Genomic DNA, 15,982 nt, shown 5'->3' with positions numbered 1-15,982 from the left:
GTAACAAATGTTTACGAGTTGCAGCGATCGCGTAACATTGGATGACTCTCTTGCGTAAATATTATAAAAAAAATTGATTGATATCTAATAACTACTTTTTGAGTTATCTTTGATAACGCGTATTGTTTCGTCTACTTACGCTGTATTACTTCTCGATGTAATTAAAGTCTTTTTCGTTTGCGAGCACACATCGGCAAACAAGCGTACGGCTCACCTGGTGGTAAGCGATTACCGGTGACTATAGACGCCTGCAACACCGAGGTACTACCCCAGTCGGGCTGCTCCAGATTTTGAGGAGGATATTTCCTGCTTTACTTACCTCAGATAAATATTATATGACAATTTTTTTTACGTATGTGCACATTGTTGAATGAACACGAATTTTTCCTGGTCGTTATCATTTAGGGGTTTTCGAGCGCTGAATTTAGAGGTATATTTTTTTCTAAAGACTAGCTATTTAATGTCGGTTTTAATTATATAGTTTTAGATTTCTATGTGACAGTAACTACAAAACATCAGACGGTACTTTCTACTTGGTGGTGGTTCGCTTTATACCCTATAAGTTTTTTTTTAGTTTTACGGTGTTTTTTATTCCCCTGTATAGCGCCCTGCACTCTATGTTTAATTTGTTTAGTTATTGAACGCCAAAAAAAGAAAAACCGTGTAGTGTCGTCGGACGCCAGATAGGAACGAATTTCTTTATCATAAAATATTAATTTCAAGTTCTATTTGAATTAGAAAGAAAATAATTATTCGGAAATAAATTTTTTATTATGATTTTTTTATCGATAAAAATAAAAGAAAGAAAAAAACTACAAAATTATCTTAACGCCTTTATTTTATTTCAAACGTTGTTTTCCCATATATGTTATTATCCCCCATTAATCCCTCCCCTTATAACTTAGCGTATAAAAAATAGATGTTCGCTGATTCTCAGACCTACCCGATATACACACAAAATTTCCTAAAAATCAGTAAAGCCGTTTAGAAGTAGTATATATTGTAACTAACATTGCGACAAGTGAATTTTATATATAAGATTATTCACTGAATTTTATGTTCAATCACAATAAAATATAGCTTAAGTCACTTCCGAATAGTGTGGCTTTCTGTTAGTGAAGGAATTTTCGTGATCGGATCAATATTTGCGAAGATAACCCCCTACAAACAAATAAAGTTAGAAACTTTACCTCTTTATAATATTAGTATAGATGATTTATAAAAATATATAATAACTATCGAATGATATAATAATAATAGCAAACTACAATAATAATAACAGTTCAACATAATTATTCATATATTCATACAAAATAATAACAATAATCCAATAGACTATACATTAGACACTGCATAGCCAGCATACAGGACTATACGTACATAAAAATCTCACACTTTTTTTAACGTTACAAATGTTTTTGGTTGGCTAGGGTAACCCTCCGCAATTCCCCATAAGAGACTTCGTTTCAAAAATTTTTCAAGGCCACGCGTTTCTCAAAACTAATACATAATAAATATAGGTGAAAATGACGATATTTCTCGTATTTGCAGACATTTTTCTTTCCGATTTTGATTTCTGTCCTTGTGTATTTCCCCATCGTATCTCGGAGTTATCAGAGACTCCTGATAGCGATCTTAGATTTCCGTAGCATCATTCGTAGTAGGTAGTATATCTGCTACTTGCAAAGTAACAGTGTGGTGGGTAAAGCTACGAACGTTCTACTAAATGGAGAGGCCTATAGTTAGAAGTTAACGTTACAAACTAAAACAATCAGTATATATGAGAATAACTTATTTATAAAGCGTTCTTAGAGAATTAATTTTATCCTTTACTTAGATATTATTTTATTATTAACAAATATAAATATTTATTAAATAAATAGCAACAGTATCTAACGGAAAGAGTATCGTAGAGTCAAATTTTGTTACAAATATTACGGATAGACGCGCAGAACGCACACGCGAAGAGCGCAGTGAAAGTTATTACAAATCAATTAAATATATTATAGTTGAATCACAATGAAGTTTCAAGTGTTTAAGAAGAGTAAGTATTAAAAGTCATATTTATTTCGTGTTTTTATTTTTAACATCCAAAATAACGAGAAAAATTACAATTTGGAAGTTGAATTTTTTTTTGTTTTGTGACATTGTAGTTTCCGAATAGACAATTTAAAACAGTTTAACGAAAGGCTTACTGACGCCAAATTTCAGTTTTTTCTATTATCCTTTTGATGAAATAAAAACAAAATAACCTGAGCTGAATAGCAGGAAGCCTATATTCAGAAGGACCCTTGTTCGAATTTCTGATGCATCTCATTTGCTAATTGAATAATTTAAGCGAATTTGAATTTTATTGGTTAGTAATTTAAGTGCATTTGAGGAATGTTTATAAAATCATAACCACCAAGAATTCAATGGATTCCTTTTTCAATCTATCTTTAATTTTATAATCATCTAAATTAGCTGAGGGAGACTAGTCAAATTTAAAATAAAACCAATACATTTTTAAGAGTACTTGTGCTTCAGATTTATTTGATAAATCGACATTAATTCATTAAATTGTCAGAGAAAATAACCTATAGTCCCTAAATGGCCGTTTTGTTTATCAAAGGTTACCCGTATAAACAACTTATTTTGCATTTATTTTACCTTACTGAAAAATAATTTTAAAGAAGTTGGAACGAAAAGCTAACCAAATGCCAAATGTTGTTTACTTCTGTCTAATACTATTAAATGAGCAATTATTCTTGTATATATATATATATATATATATGGAATCTGATTCTCGCAAACGACTCTAACGATTTTCATGAAATTTAGTATGCAGGATCTAGCTAGGATTCATTTATAGAAAATGTCACTTTATCCCAGTTTAGACAATGGTCGTATATCGTAGAATACGAAGGTAAATTTTGCACTTGTCAATATAGTTGTAATAGCTCAGGTGGAAAATCGGCCGGTCGCGATCGACGGAAACGACCACGGTTCAAATTCTCAACTTTCCTGATCGATTATTATGTTTTTCTTTTTTTTTCCTAATTGTAATCGTTATTTTTTATTTAAATAGCCAGTTCTTATTTTTTATTATTATGTCGGTAAAATCAAAAAATATTATTCATATTTTCTCATTATTATTTTTTAACTATTTTTTTATTTTTGATTTTTTATATTTATTTATACTTTTTATTATTGTCGGTAAAAAAAAATATTATTTATATTTTATAAATATGTAATTCGTATTTAAATATGATTTCCAAAAAATACGATTTACTAAAAATACCGAGCTAAGCTCGGTCACCCAGGTACTTTATCCTTTAGACGAAACAAAAACAAAATAACTATGTCCAGTAATCTCTACTAAAAATATAATATATGTAGTATATACATACATATATGAACATACGTATGTACAAAAGCACAAAAACACACATTAAAGAATGTTGAAATATTATACATATTACAACATTATTATTTCATAACTAGCAGCCCGCCCCGGCCTCGCTCAGGTGTTTAACAAAAAATAAAAATAAATCTCTATTTTTTTTAAATATAGCCTATTTATATATAATATAGCCTATGTCACACGCGGACAGTGTAGCTTCCCAACAGTGAAAGAATCATTCAAATCGGTTCAACAATCAAATCTTTCCTCTTTATAATATTAGTATAAGATAGAGAATCCGTTACCTCCAATGGAACTGGACTATTTTGACGTGTTCGTATATTGCTAATTATTTTTTATAGGTTCGTTTTTGGGAGTTCGTCATCTCCAATGCTTTTTGCTGTTCCTCGCGATGGTTATTGCGTTCTCAATGAGAGTCAACATAAGCATGGCGATAGTTTCTATGACTGACACCACTCAAGAAAATGTGAGTATATTAATCACTAAATTTTTGTACCTTGTATTGTTTCCTATTGTATAAACGTGGCAAGCAAGCGTAACGTACACCTGATGGTAAGCGGATACCATAGCTTATGCACTTATGCAATATTAGGAATACTTATCCCATTAACCCCCCCCCCCCCCTCGGGGGCTATGGTCTACATTTCTAGCCACAATAAGACAAAACTGCTTGAACTTCCACAGTCGAGTTACTTCAAATTTTTAACGATATTCCCTACTGTTCCCTACCCCAATTAAACATTGTATTGTAAACAAATTTCTAACAAAAGTAAGTTATCAAGAAAATGTTAATTATACAATCACAACTCGTGCACAATATTCAGTATAAATTTCTGTTACAAAAATTTATCTCGCCGTGTGACGATTGTTTTGATGACTCTGATAATACTAATACTGACATCCAATTCATCAATCAAGGATTTATTTATACAGGAACTTGTTTGTAAATTTTGATAAAATGTAAAAAAGACGAAATATTGACAGTAATAAGTGATAACAGAGATTGAATAATGATTACGCAAGCTAGATAGCACATATTAGGTTTTTTTTTATATAAAAAGAGAATTTACAAAATTATAACACATCATTATATTCAAAAATAGGAAAAAAATCCTCATATTGGCAATTAAAAACGAAATCAATAATATATTTATCAAGTAGCCTTCAAAGTCACTTTGAATATTCATTTTGCAAATTATATTTAAATATATTTTTTATTGCACTTAAAAAAAGAAACAAGTAAACATCATATTTACAAAGAAAGTTGGCAAGGGCGAACTTATCGCTAGAAGAGATCCCTACCCGTCTACCCATGGTGGTGAGAATTGCTGTTATCGCGAGGCACAGAAGGGCAAGAGTGATTAATAATAATGATTATAAATCTATAATCTTATTCAGAATTAATAATATAAAATACACGTATACTTGACAACATACACCCTTACATGAAACATGTACCGTCGGCCAAGAAAGTGGTGTACCATCCTAAGGTTGAATGCCGCTTGCAGATTCATAGGTGATAAAGATTAGTTTCGCTTGCAGATCGATCTGACAACTTCTGTCCATCTTTATCTGATTATTGATAACGATATTATCCATACTCAATAGAGTTTAAAATGTCATGTATTATAATGACGTATGAATACTTATCAATTAGGTTTAAGTCATTATTATATGTCTCTTTCATTAATATATTTTAATAACGAACCTTGTTGTAATTTTCGATGACCAGGAAACTAAATCAAAACTGTTACAGCACTTTCTTGGCCGACCGTACATACATAAAATAGGTATTAGATTAAAAATAATTATTATGGTTAACGTCGTGCTACCGCTGAATCTTAATGCAAAACTGTCGCTCATTTTAAATTGATTGAACTGTGGAATATTCCTCATTTATTTCTCTACCATATAGGACATAAGTTCTAGTTTTTATTTTTTGCAGTCATTCGCCTGGAGTTTGCAGATCCAAAGCGTGATCCTCTCCTCTTTCTCCTGGGGTTATGTAGTACTACAAATCCCTGCTGGCGAACTGGCAACTAGATTTGGAGGAATGATCCTAATTACCACTTGTATTGGGGTTAATTCTATTGTAACTTTGCTGATACCAACAGGAGCGTATTATGTAAGTGTATTAATAACAGTTTTTCATTTTATTTTATAAATATAAATAAGATAATTTATTTTATAGAGTTATAATTTAGAAATAATTTCCCTGTGTGGCTACGGTAGTAAATAATATAGCCACCCCCTCTATGTATATATAGGGTATGGTATATGTAGTATGTAGTATATGGTGTATGGTAATATGAGTGGCTATATTATTTACTACCATAACCACACAGCCGATATATATCCTTCGCATCCATATTAAACGTCATCAGATAAACTGTTGTCCAATAATGTACTAACTTGTTTCAGGGTGGATGGCCAATTTTATGTTTGTGTCGTACTCTCCAAGGCTTGTCTCAAGGATTTTTATTCCCTACAGTACACCATTTGATCGGAAAATGGGTTCCCTTGGAAGAGAAAGGTAGATTGGGTTCATTTATATATACAGGTAAGTACTTCAACTTCTATAAAAAAATGAAATGACCCATTGACCCATATATTCTTGTGAAGTAGGGTAAAGTAGGTGTAACTTGCTCAACATCTGAATCTGTCAAGCTGGGAAAGTACCTTAGAGATGATCACAGCTGACTAATACCGCTCTCTAATGTTGTTGTGATTCTGTGGTAGGTAAGGTAGTTAAACAGTCTATGTTGGATAGAAGTTAAAATAATTGAAGTGTTTTATATTTTAGGTGCTCAATTAGGTACAGCACTTCAACTCATCGCTGCTGGGTTTATAGCTGATTCTTGGGGTTGGCCAGCGATCTTCTATGTCACTGGTATTCTCGGTACGATCTGGACGATTGCCTACTTATTTCTAGGATCTGCCTCTCCAAGAAGCTCCAAAATTATTAGTGATGATGAACGAACTTTCATCGAAAGCTCATTAGGACATCTTGGTAAAGATCAAAAGGTTCGTAGTTTTTCTTAAAAATATTTGTATTCATTTAAAATTGACAGTTTTTATATAATAAACAGTACACAAGTTACAATTGAACGAATGCGTCAAATAATGTGATATCTTATGTGATACCTTGCTGCTAGCATTGTGATTGGTGACAACATAATTTTTTTGAATATTGCAATAGCATCTTTGACTGTAAAGTATCAAATTACTGTTGCGTTACTGGTTGCAAAATTAATGTTTACGACTAACTTTTGTACAGGTCATAAAAATGTTTGTCCAAGTCTGGACCTATGTGCCTGACTGCGTATAATTTTGTATTCCTAACAGATGATTTCATTTTAGTAGATCCATAAGAGTTATTTCAAACTTTGTTACAAATGTGTTCATATTGTTTCCAGAAATTATCGACACCATGGAAGTCTGTGTTGACTTCTTTACCTTTCTATGCCTTGATGATGGCTCAGTGTGGTCACATTTGGGGTTTGTGGACTTTGATGACCGAAATACCTTCCTACATGAAAAGAGTCTTAGGAATGGATATACAATCGGTAATTATTTGTGTTTTTTTTTACTTAGTTTTAATTTCAAACCATCTGAGCTGATGGTTTAAAATTAAAATAGATGATCAGATGGTTTGGTCATGTCGAGAGAATCAGTGAAGAATGATTGACGAAAAAAGTGGCTTACGTCCCGAGATCAAATAAGGGACGTCTTGAAAAAAGGCCAGGTCAAGAGTACCCTAAACCGAAGAGCATGTATGAAGGGAATAATGAAAGTGGACGAAGCGAAAGAAATAAGTAAGGATCGTAGCAAGTGGAAAGAAGTGGTCTCTGCCTACCCCTTAAATTTTAGTATAGTGGACAACACGTGGATAATACGTAGTCGCCTAAATACTGGCAGTTACAGGTTGAACTCGAAATTAGGGTAGATATTTGTATTTGTAAAAATATTCGTTTCCAGTCTAGAAGCCTGTCCTTCATTCTTTCACCACTGTGGCCCGGAGAGCACGTTGAGTGGTTGTTATCATTGATGTCTGATAGCAATCATTACTTAAACTAAGAAAATTATCCATTTCCCTATAGTGATTTTTTATACATATGGAGAAAGTGGTATTTTACTTGTGGGATATTACAATTTAGTTTTATTAGTTATTACTAAAATATTTAACGGCCATTCTCCGATTAGCAAATTTTTCGTGTCCGGGCTTGTTTAAACCGTAATATCATCCTATTCAATCATGCACTTTTTTATATATTAAAGATAGCATCCGTACCTAGCTGTAAAAAAAATATTGGCTTCTGTTTTAAGTAATTAAGACTAAATTAATTTAACTTATGTTCAAAAAACCTCTGTTCTCTAATTACCGTGGCGTGTCCGCACACCAACTTAATCTTAAAACTTGCTTGTAATTTTTATAGCGTATAGATTTACTTTGATCCATTAAACGTTTTAAACGATATTAAGCAGCGTCTATCGCATAACAAAATATCAACTCAATAGAACCAGTCTACAAATAATTATTATGAAGTAATCGTATGTCCAATGGAAACTTCTAATTACCGTAACATCTGCTGTTCTCGAGTGCACATCCCTAAATAAAAGTATTTGGCACATCACTACCGTACGCATCGCGTCTCCTCAGTATGTACCGAGGTCCATCAGCAGTTGTATGACTCTCATGTTAGTGTACCGCCAATGAAGCACGTAAGTATATAATTACCGTAGCCTTGGTTAAAAACTTTTCTAATTACCGTTGTTCTTATTTTAATACTAGATTTTTAAGATAGACCCAAGTTGATCATGTAAATGAAGACAGTACTTTGGCCTCCGTACGTTATAATAAGCTAGAATTTGTATACTGTGTCGGTTTTAAACATTTTTATGAAAATTTATCGTTTTCTAATTACCGTATACTAATTACCATATGTTTATAATTACCGTTGTATGAAAAAGTAATACTTGTTTACCGCGGTTTTCGTAGATTATTATTATTATTGTCCGTAAATATGTCTATATTATATGCTGACCATTCATCAAATTATTTAATTTATAAGATAAACCTAAAAAGACCAAAGAGGAAGTTAAAGAAAATAGAAGACTTGCCGCGCGACAATGCCGAGAACGAAATAAAAATGCCCCTTTTTGTATTAGCAATCAAAAAAAATAAAGGAGAAAGAAGGGTACAATAAAAAAAAATACTGCCTATCTGCGAAATGTCACCAAAAGCCGGAAGAAAACTCAAAAAAGAAGTAGAGAAAATTTCAGAGCTTACTATAAAAGACAAAAGGAAAAGGGAAAATTGAAAACAATCGAGGAAGAAGTGACCTTAGATATAGAGGTGCTTGATAACAATATAACAGATCCTCTTGAAACTTTGTCACACCACATCTCAATGATATATCATACTCGCTGCACTAAAAAGTACACTAAAAGAGTACAAAATTGTCCCGAAAATCCCAAATCAAAAAAAGAAGATAATCAGCAAGACGAAATTTTTCTGCAGTCGACTTCTTTTGAAAAAGAATTAGTTCCCTTGAAAAAGGCACCAAATTTTAAACCTTCTTTAACCACATCAACGCCGCGTCCATCTAGTGCTCTGTCATCATCTTCTACTGAAAGTATGTTATTTTATTATTAATCAATAATGAGCATTTGACCGAAAATAAAGATACAAGTGTGAATATTACGGAACGAGCGTCTTCCTTGTGTTCAACACCAACTTCACCAACTTCACCATCTTCAAAGATAACTGTCAAGAAACCGATACGTAAAAAAATCTCACTCTTATTGTTATTTAGAAGGCATGTATAGAAAACACATAAAGAAATGTCATATTTGAGACCAAACAGTAGAGCTAAGAAGAGCAAAAGAAAAGTACAGGAAGCAAGCATTGAGACTGAAATATAAAACACGCCACATCCAAAACCAAAACAAAGTCATGATAAAGAAATAGAACCAAAGTATTTACATAGTAATAATATAGGGACTACTGTAGAGAAAACCAAACAAGACGTCCAAATTTTTGTTGAGCAAGATGAGATCAGTCGCATTTGTCCTGGCAAGAGAGAATATATTTCAAGAAAAACGTGGCGTGAACTCATGTGTCTTGTCTTGTCTTGCCCATAGTCACCACGCTGGGCAGGCGGGTTGGAGACCGCAGGGCTGGCTTTGTTGCACCTAAGACGCTGCTGCCCGTCTTCGGCCTGTATATTTCAAAACCAGTAGTTGGATGATTATCCCACCATCGGTCGGTACTTTCAAGTTCCAGGGTGGTAGTGGAACTGTGTAATCCCTTAGTCGCCTCTTACGATACTCACGGGAAGAGAGGGAGTGGCTATATTCTTACTGCCGTAACCACACAGCATATTCTAATATTATTTATAATTACCGTTACATTAAATATATAAATTTTCTAATTACCATACCCATAAATTTTTTAAGTCTCATTATCTAGAAAACCACAATTAACTGTTACATGCCAAAATGATTATTGAATTCGTATTTTTGATTTGTTTCATATTTTAATGTGTTTAAGTCAAATCAGTGAAAAATAAAAAACGTCACGGTAATTAGGCAAAGAACGCCGAATTGGAGAATGACCGTTAAATGTGTCGGCGCTTATACTTCATACTTTACTTTTTTTGTGACGTTTTTTTACTATATATAGTAAAAATCTTTTAGACTTAGTCTATGTATGCCTTTATATTATGATTTCAGAGTGGTGTACTATCGGCCCTACCTTATATCACCATGTTCTTGCTAAGTTTTCCAGTTGGCTATGCGTCAGATTTTATCTTGAAGAAAAAATGGGTATCCGTCACAGTGTGCAGAAAATTATTCAATTCTTTGGGTAATTTTTAATTAATATTACAGCGAATCGTAATCAAATCAATCAACAAACTACGTACCGTCATATTTGGAACAGAGCGACTGGGGATAAAAGTCAACCTTATAAAAGATAACACAGCTGAATAGTGCTGCTCTGAAATAGTGTTGTGTTCCTATGGTGAGTAGGGTGGCCAGAACACCTGAGGATATTCGAGTGTAGGGTCATAACTCATAGTCTACAGTAACCGCTTATCACGCGGACCTTATTTGCCACCCTAGTCGGATTAAAAAAAATCGAATTTTCTTTGTAAACTATTAATAATGCAACCCTTTTATTTGTGTTGTGTTTGTGTTATTTGTGTTATTTTTTTATACTCTTTCTCAGGATTATATGGCCCAGCGATAGCTTTGCTCGGCCTATCTTACGTCCCGTCTGGTGATTTAATGTTGGCTGTGATACTTATGATTATTGTCGTTGGACTCAATGCTGGACATTACACCGGTTTCTTGGTAATATAAAGATTATATTGTTATATTTTATAAATAAAAAAGAATCGAAATGAACAAATGAAAAAATATTTGTAAACTTGAATCATTACTAACTATAATATAATCATAACTGCAAACAAATAAAATATTCAAGTATCCCACCCTACAAATACTATAAATACGAAACCTTGTTTGGATGGAAGGATGGTTACTACTTTTTGACCCAAAAACTACATCACTTAAGCCTATCGCAGTCCACAGCTGGACAATATCCTCCACAAAATCGCGCCAAAAATGGTGTGAACTCATGTGTGCCCATAGTCACCACGCTGGGCAGGCGGGTTGGTGACCGCAGGGCTGGCTTTGTCGCACCGAAGTCGCTGCTGTCCGTCTTCGGCCTGAGTATTTCGAAGCCAGCAGTTGGATGGTTATCCCGCCATCGGCCGGCATTTTAAGTTCCACGGTGGTAGTGGAACTGTGTTATCCCTTAGTCGCCTCTTACGAAACCTACGTAAAAACTACGTAACTTATTGACTCTTGCTACGTAGAGATCCTGAGTGAAACATGGAAAATTTTTTATCTCAACTTTTCCTCGATTACGAAGTGAAGCTTTTTGCTTCAACTGTAATATCCCACTACTGGGCATTAGCCTCTTTCCCCATGTAGGAGAAGGATCAGAGCTTAATCCACCAATCTGCTCCAATGTGGGTTGGCGGATATATTCCCTACTATGAGTAACAATCGCTATCAGGTGTACATGATAACAATCGGGACCGATGGCTTAACGTGCTCTCCGGGGCACGGTGGGGAGACCCACTAGGACTGCACAAAGACCATGGCAAACACCTGTATGGCCAATACAAATGTTTGTCATGTGCGGGGATCGAACCCGCAACCGCCAGCGGAACGGGTAGAGGAAGTGAAGCTTGAGCATGCCTAATTTGTGTTTTGGTTTTCTCAATCATATCAATCATTTGGTTTCTCAATAAATCATAGCCTTTCAAGTAACTGTAATCGTCTTCTTCCAGTTGGTGCACATCGACATGGCTCCGAACTTCGCCGGAACTTTAATGGGCATCTGCAATTTTGTGTCCAATGTAATTTCTATACTCGCACCCCTTATTGCTGGCGCTTTGATCAAAGACGAGGTATTTTTAGAATATAATAAAATTTCGTTAATGATAAGTGACTATTATAATAATTGTGTTTGCAAGCAAACGAAAAAAAACTGACTTCATTTATATTGACAAATAATACACCGTAGGTAGACGAAAAATAGTCAAGTAAATACGCATTATCGAAGATTACTTCAAAAGTTGTAATCAGGTCTTGATAAAATTTAAATGCGACCACATGATAAACATCAGCTTTCGATTAACTTAAAAATCATCAAAATCGGTACACCCAGTAAAAAGTTATGCGGATTTTCGAGAGTTTCCCTCGATTTCTTTGGGATCCCATCATTAGATCCTGGTTTCCTCATCATGGTACCACACCAGGGGGGTATCCCTGGTGTGGTATCCCTTTCCAACAAAAAAAAAAAGAATTATCAAAATTGGTTCATAAACGACGAAGTTATCCCTGAACATACAAAAAAAAAAAATTATAAAATATATATGAATACGGTCGAATTGAGTAACCTCCTCCTTTTTTTAAAGTCGGTTCACCGACCGGAAAACCGACTTCAATTACATCGACAAGTAATACAATGTATGTAGACGAAAAAAATTAACAAACGCGCTAGTCGTCGCTAGGATTTTTGAGGGTTCCCCTCGATTTCTCTCGAATTCCATCATCAGATCCTAGTTTCCTTACCACGGCACCATTCTTGAGATATCTCCCTTCCAACAAAAAAATAATTATCAAAATCGGTTTATAAACGACGAAGTTATCCCCGAATATACATAACGACATATATACGGTCGAATTGAGTAACCTCCTCCTTTTTTGAAGTTGGTTAAAAATTATCAGTAACGAACGCTAAATAATACCTGTATTAATTAATGATTCGATCATTTTATTTTTCAGGCGGATCCATACGAATGGCGTAAGGTATTCTACCTCTCTTCAGCAGTTTACATATTTACTAACACGTTTTTTGTCATTTTCGGTACATCTGAAAGGCAAACATGGAACGATGTACAAGTAAAAACAAATGAAGAAAATCATACAACAGATACTAAGCCTTAAAAAACAAGAAGGTTTTTTGTTTTGACTAGTGATAATGTGTTTTTCTGACAATTAAGTTGATACAATTGAGTGAACTGATAAATAATTGACATTCAAAAAAATATTAAACGTAAAATTAAGAAAAAATTAGAACAAAATTTTTACATCTGTAAACATTATCCAAGAATTACTAATTTAATTTATTGCCTAGCTGTTGGAGTTAAGCAAAATGTAACTATATTCTTATTGAATTATATAATAATTTTGTACCTTTCTTCATTTTTTTTTTATTTATTTTTTTTTTTAGAGAATGTTACAATTGATTCAGTGAATAAAAATGTAATATTTAAACTGTAATATTAAGATAACCAATAAGTGATTGTAAATAGTATGTAATAATAATAAAAATAATAATACTCTTTTATTTGCAACATCCACATAAATCAATATTACATATCCATTAAGCTAAACAATTAAATTATACAATGAGGATATCGCAAACCCGGTCTCAAGCTCGGCATATGCTGGCAGAGCTGTCAGCGCCGATCTTCCGCTTGAGCCGTCGGGTGACAACACGGTCGCACCAACACCACATACCATACAGAATCGGAATATACACATAAATAACGCTTGCTAGGTAAAATAAATAATACGTTATCCATAATCCATTTCACATAGGATGGGTACGGTGACATTTGATATGTTCCAATACACTCACTAATTTCAACAAATCGGATAAATATATGGTTTTAAAAATCACCAATTAGTTTACAAAGCAAACAATAATACTTGATTAGATTGAAATTGTATTTAAATATGCGTTTTTACGTTTTAAACAAAATGAAAAAGGTACAGAAAAAAATAAAATAAAAAATAAATAAATAAAATAATAACCTATAATTACAGGCATGAAACGTTCAATGACAGGGATTGACACGTAGTAATCGGCCAAAATAAACAATCGTAACGGCCATCTTGTAAATCGCGTCAACTCACTGACTCGAGATATCTCAATCAGTACAAAGCAATTTACATACGAGTCCGCCATGCAGTACCGATCGGATCAATCACAATTCAATAAGCCTTAATAATGTACTGTACAACAAAAATCAAATTACACTTACATCGTGCACAAAATTTTCCTGGCTTTGCTGGCAATGTAAAATATATTCTTTCAATTTTAATTTATATTTGAGAAAACTTTGTGTATTCCTAATTGGTGGGGGTATGTTGTTCCAGCACCTGGAGGCAGCATAGCGGAAGCTGCCCCTGAAAGAGGCTGTCTTGTGCTTTTGTACTACAAGTTGTATGGAACATTGTCGCGATTCACAAGTCCTATGGCTTGACATCCAAATGAGCTTTTCATACAAATATGACGGCTCCTTACGCCTTAAAAGATCGAAAAGAAGACAAGCTAAGTGAAATTTGCGACGGTGTTTCATTTTTAAAATTGAGTGTACATTTAAGTAAGGAGTAACGTGTTCTCTAAAGGGAATATCGAAGCAGAAGCGAGCACAGGCATTCTGGATTCTCTGTACAAGTCTCTGTGTTTTGGCGGTCAAACGAGGTCCATATACAATATCTGTGTAATTCAACTTGGACAATATCAGTGACTCAGTAAGGCGAATACGTAAATCTACTCCCAGGTGATCTCTCACATTGTAAAGAATTTTTAAGCGGTAAAAACAATCTCTCACTAGTCCAATGATGTGATTCTCAAATCTAAGATTACAGTCCATCTGTAAGCCAAGGTTACGTGCTTCCCACACCCTTTCAATAGGTTGATCCATTAATAGTATTTTATTTGTATGTTTTAGCCTTAATATTTGTGATTTTGTGCCACAAATCATATATTTGGATTTATTTGGATTTAAAACTAAGCTATTCCTCTTGGACCATAGCACAATCCGATTCAGATCTTCATTTAGTCTATCAATTGCAATGTCAATATCAGATGGTTTGCAAGAGATATATATTTGGGTGTCATCAGCATAAAAATGATATCTACAGTGCATTATATGATCTTTCATGTCTGCTAAGTACAATAAAAATAATATGGGTCCCAAAATAGAGCCCTGCGGCACACCTTTGGATATTGCCATTCTATCTGAGATGAGCGAGGAACCATCATGCTTAGTTATTTTGACATACTGAGGAACCATCATGCTTAGTTATTTTGACATACTGTATGTAATGTAAATAAATACGTTTTAAATTTGTAAATATTTTTTTTCCTAAATCAGGCAGTTTAATGTATCTGGCTGAAAATTGTTTTTGTAATATTAAAAAAAAAAAAAACGACCTGCAATCACAGAATAGAAAGCGGAGTAACCGTCAGTGAAATAATTGACATGTTGGCAGTGATGAAATACCAAACCGAACGATCTCCTTCGTGTATCTCCATTCTAATCTTTATTCTCTTTAATTATCAGGTAGACTCTCATACTCGATACTCCATTCCATTAATATATATGTAAATGATATAAATTAGGTAGGACACAGCTGGAAATATCCTGCTCAAAGTCTGAAGCAGCTGACCAGGGAAAGTACCTCGACCTTACAGATGATCACAGCTAAATGGCACTGCTTTCACGCAGTGTTGTGTTCCTGTAGTGAGTTACATGACTAGAGCTCCTGGGGGGATTTGGGGTAGGGTCGGCAATGCGCTTGAAATACTCCGAGTGTTGCAGGTATCTGTAGGCTACGGACTACGGTAGTCACTTACCATCAGGTGAGCTGTACGTTTGTGTGCCAACCTAATTGTGTAAAAAAAGAATGGGACGAATTATTATACGCGCACAATTTTTTTTTTGTGTTATTATATTGTATCTATGCTAATATTATAAAGCTTAAGAATTTGTTTGTTTGTTTCTTTGAACGCACTAATCTCAGGAATTACTGATCGGATTTAAAAAATTATTTCAGTGTTAGCCAATTTATAAGGAAGGCTATAGGCTATATATCATGACGCTAAGAACAATAGGAGTGGAGCACCAATGAAGAATGTTTCAAAATCGGGAGTTTTTTTCTTTTGAAAGCTTCCGCTGCGTGCGCTGCCTAAACAGTTTCCTCATC

At 33.9% G+C, this 15,982-nt stretch overlaps 1 protein-coding gene and 1 long non-coding RNA gene across 2 annotated transcripts; both read left to right on the top strand.

Annotated features, from left to right (window-relative positions):
* The first annotated feature begins 2,019 nt into the window (after positions 1-2,019).
* LOC123656197 (putative inorganic phosphate cotransporter) lies at positions 2,020-12,928 on the top strand. The gene is made up of 10 exons (XM_045591901.1): positions 2,020-2,044; positions 3,745-3,869; positions 5,349-5,528; positions 5,825-5,963; positions 6,207-6,427; positions 6,820-6,969; positions 10,139-10,271; positions 10,635-10,759; positions 11,767-11,886; positions 12,767-12,928. Exons 1-10 carry the CDS (start codon positions 2,020-2,022, stop codon positions 12,926-12,928), a joined length of 1,380 nt encoding a protein of 459 aa, XP_045447857.1.
* A 916-nt stretch (positions 12,929-13,844) lies between these two features.
* Positions 13,845-14,195, top strand: LOC123656418. The gene is made up of 2 exons (XR_006743535.1): positions 13,845-14,066; positions 14,147-14,195. It is a non-coding gene; the product is annotated as an uncharacterized LOC123656418 (long non-coding RNA).
* Positions 14,196-15,982: the final 1,787 nt, after the last annotated feature.

This window comes from Melitaea cinxia, chromosome 9, assembly GCF_905220565.1.
Source record: "Melitaea cinxia chromosome 9, ilMelCinx1.1, whole genome shotgun sequence".
Classification (NCBI taxonomy): domain Eukaryota; kingdom Metazoa; phylum Arthropoda; class Insecta; order Lepidoptera; family Nymphalidae; genus Melitaea; species Melitaea cinxia.
This window is presented reverse-complemented; position numbering and strand designations above follow the sequence as displayed.

Coding starts and splice junctions, on each gene's coding strand:
- LOC123656197 (XM_045591901.1), top strand. CDS start 2,020: ATGAAGTTTCAAGTGTTTAAGAAGA. Junction 2,045..3,744: donor GTTTCAAGTGTTTAAGAAGA/GTAAGTATTAAA, acceptor TATTTTTTATAG/GTTCGTTTTTGGGAGTTCGT. Junction 10,272..10,634: donor AAAATTATTCAATTCTTTGG/GTAATTTTTAAT, acceptor ACTCTTTCTCAG/GATTATATGGCCCAGCGATA.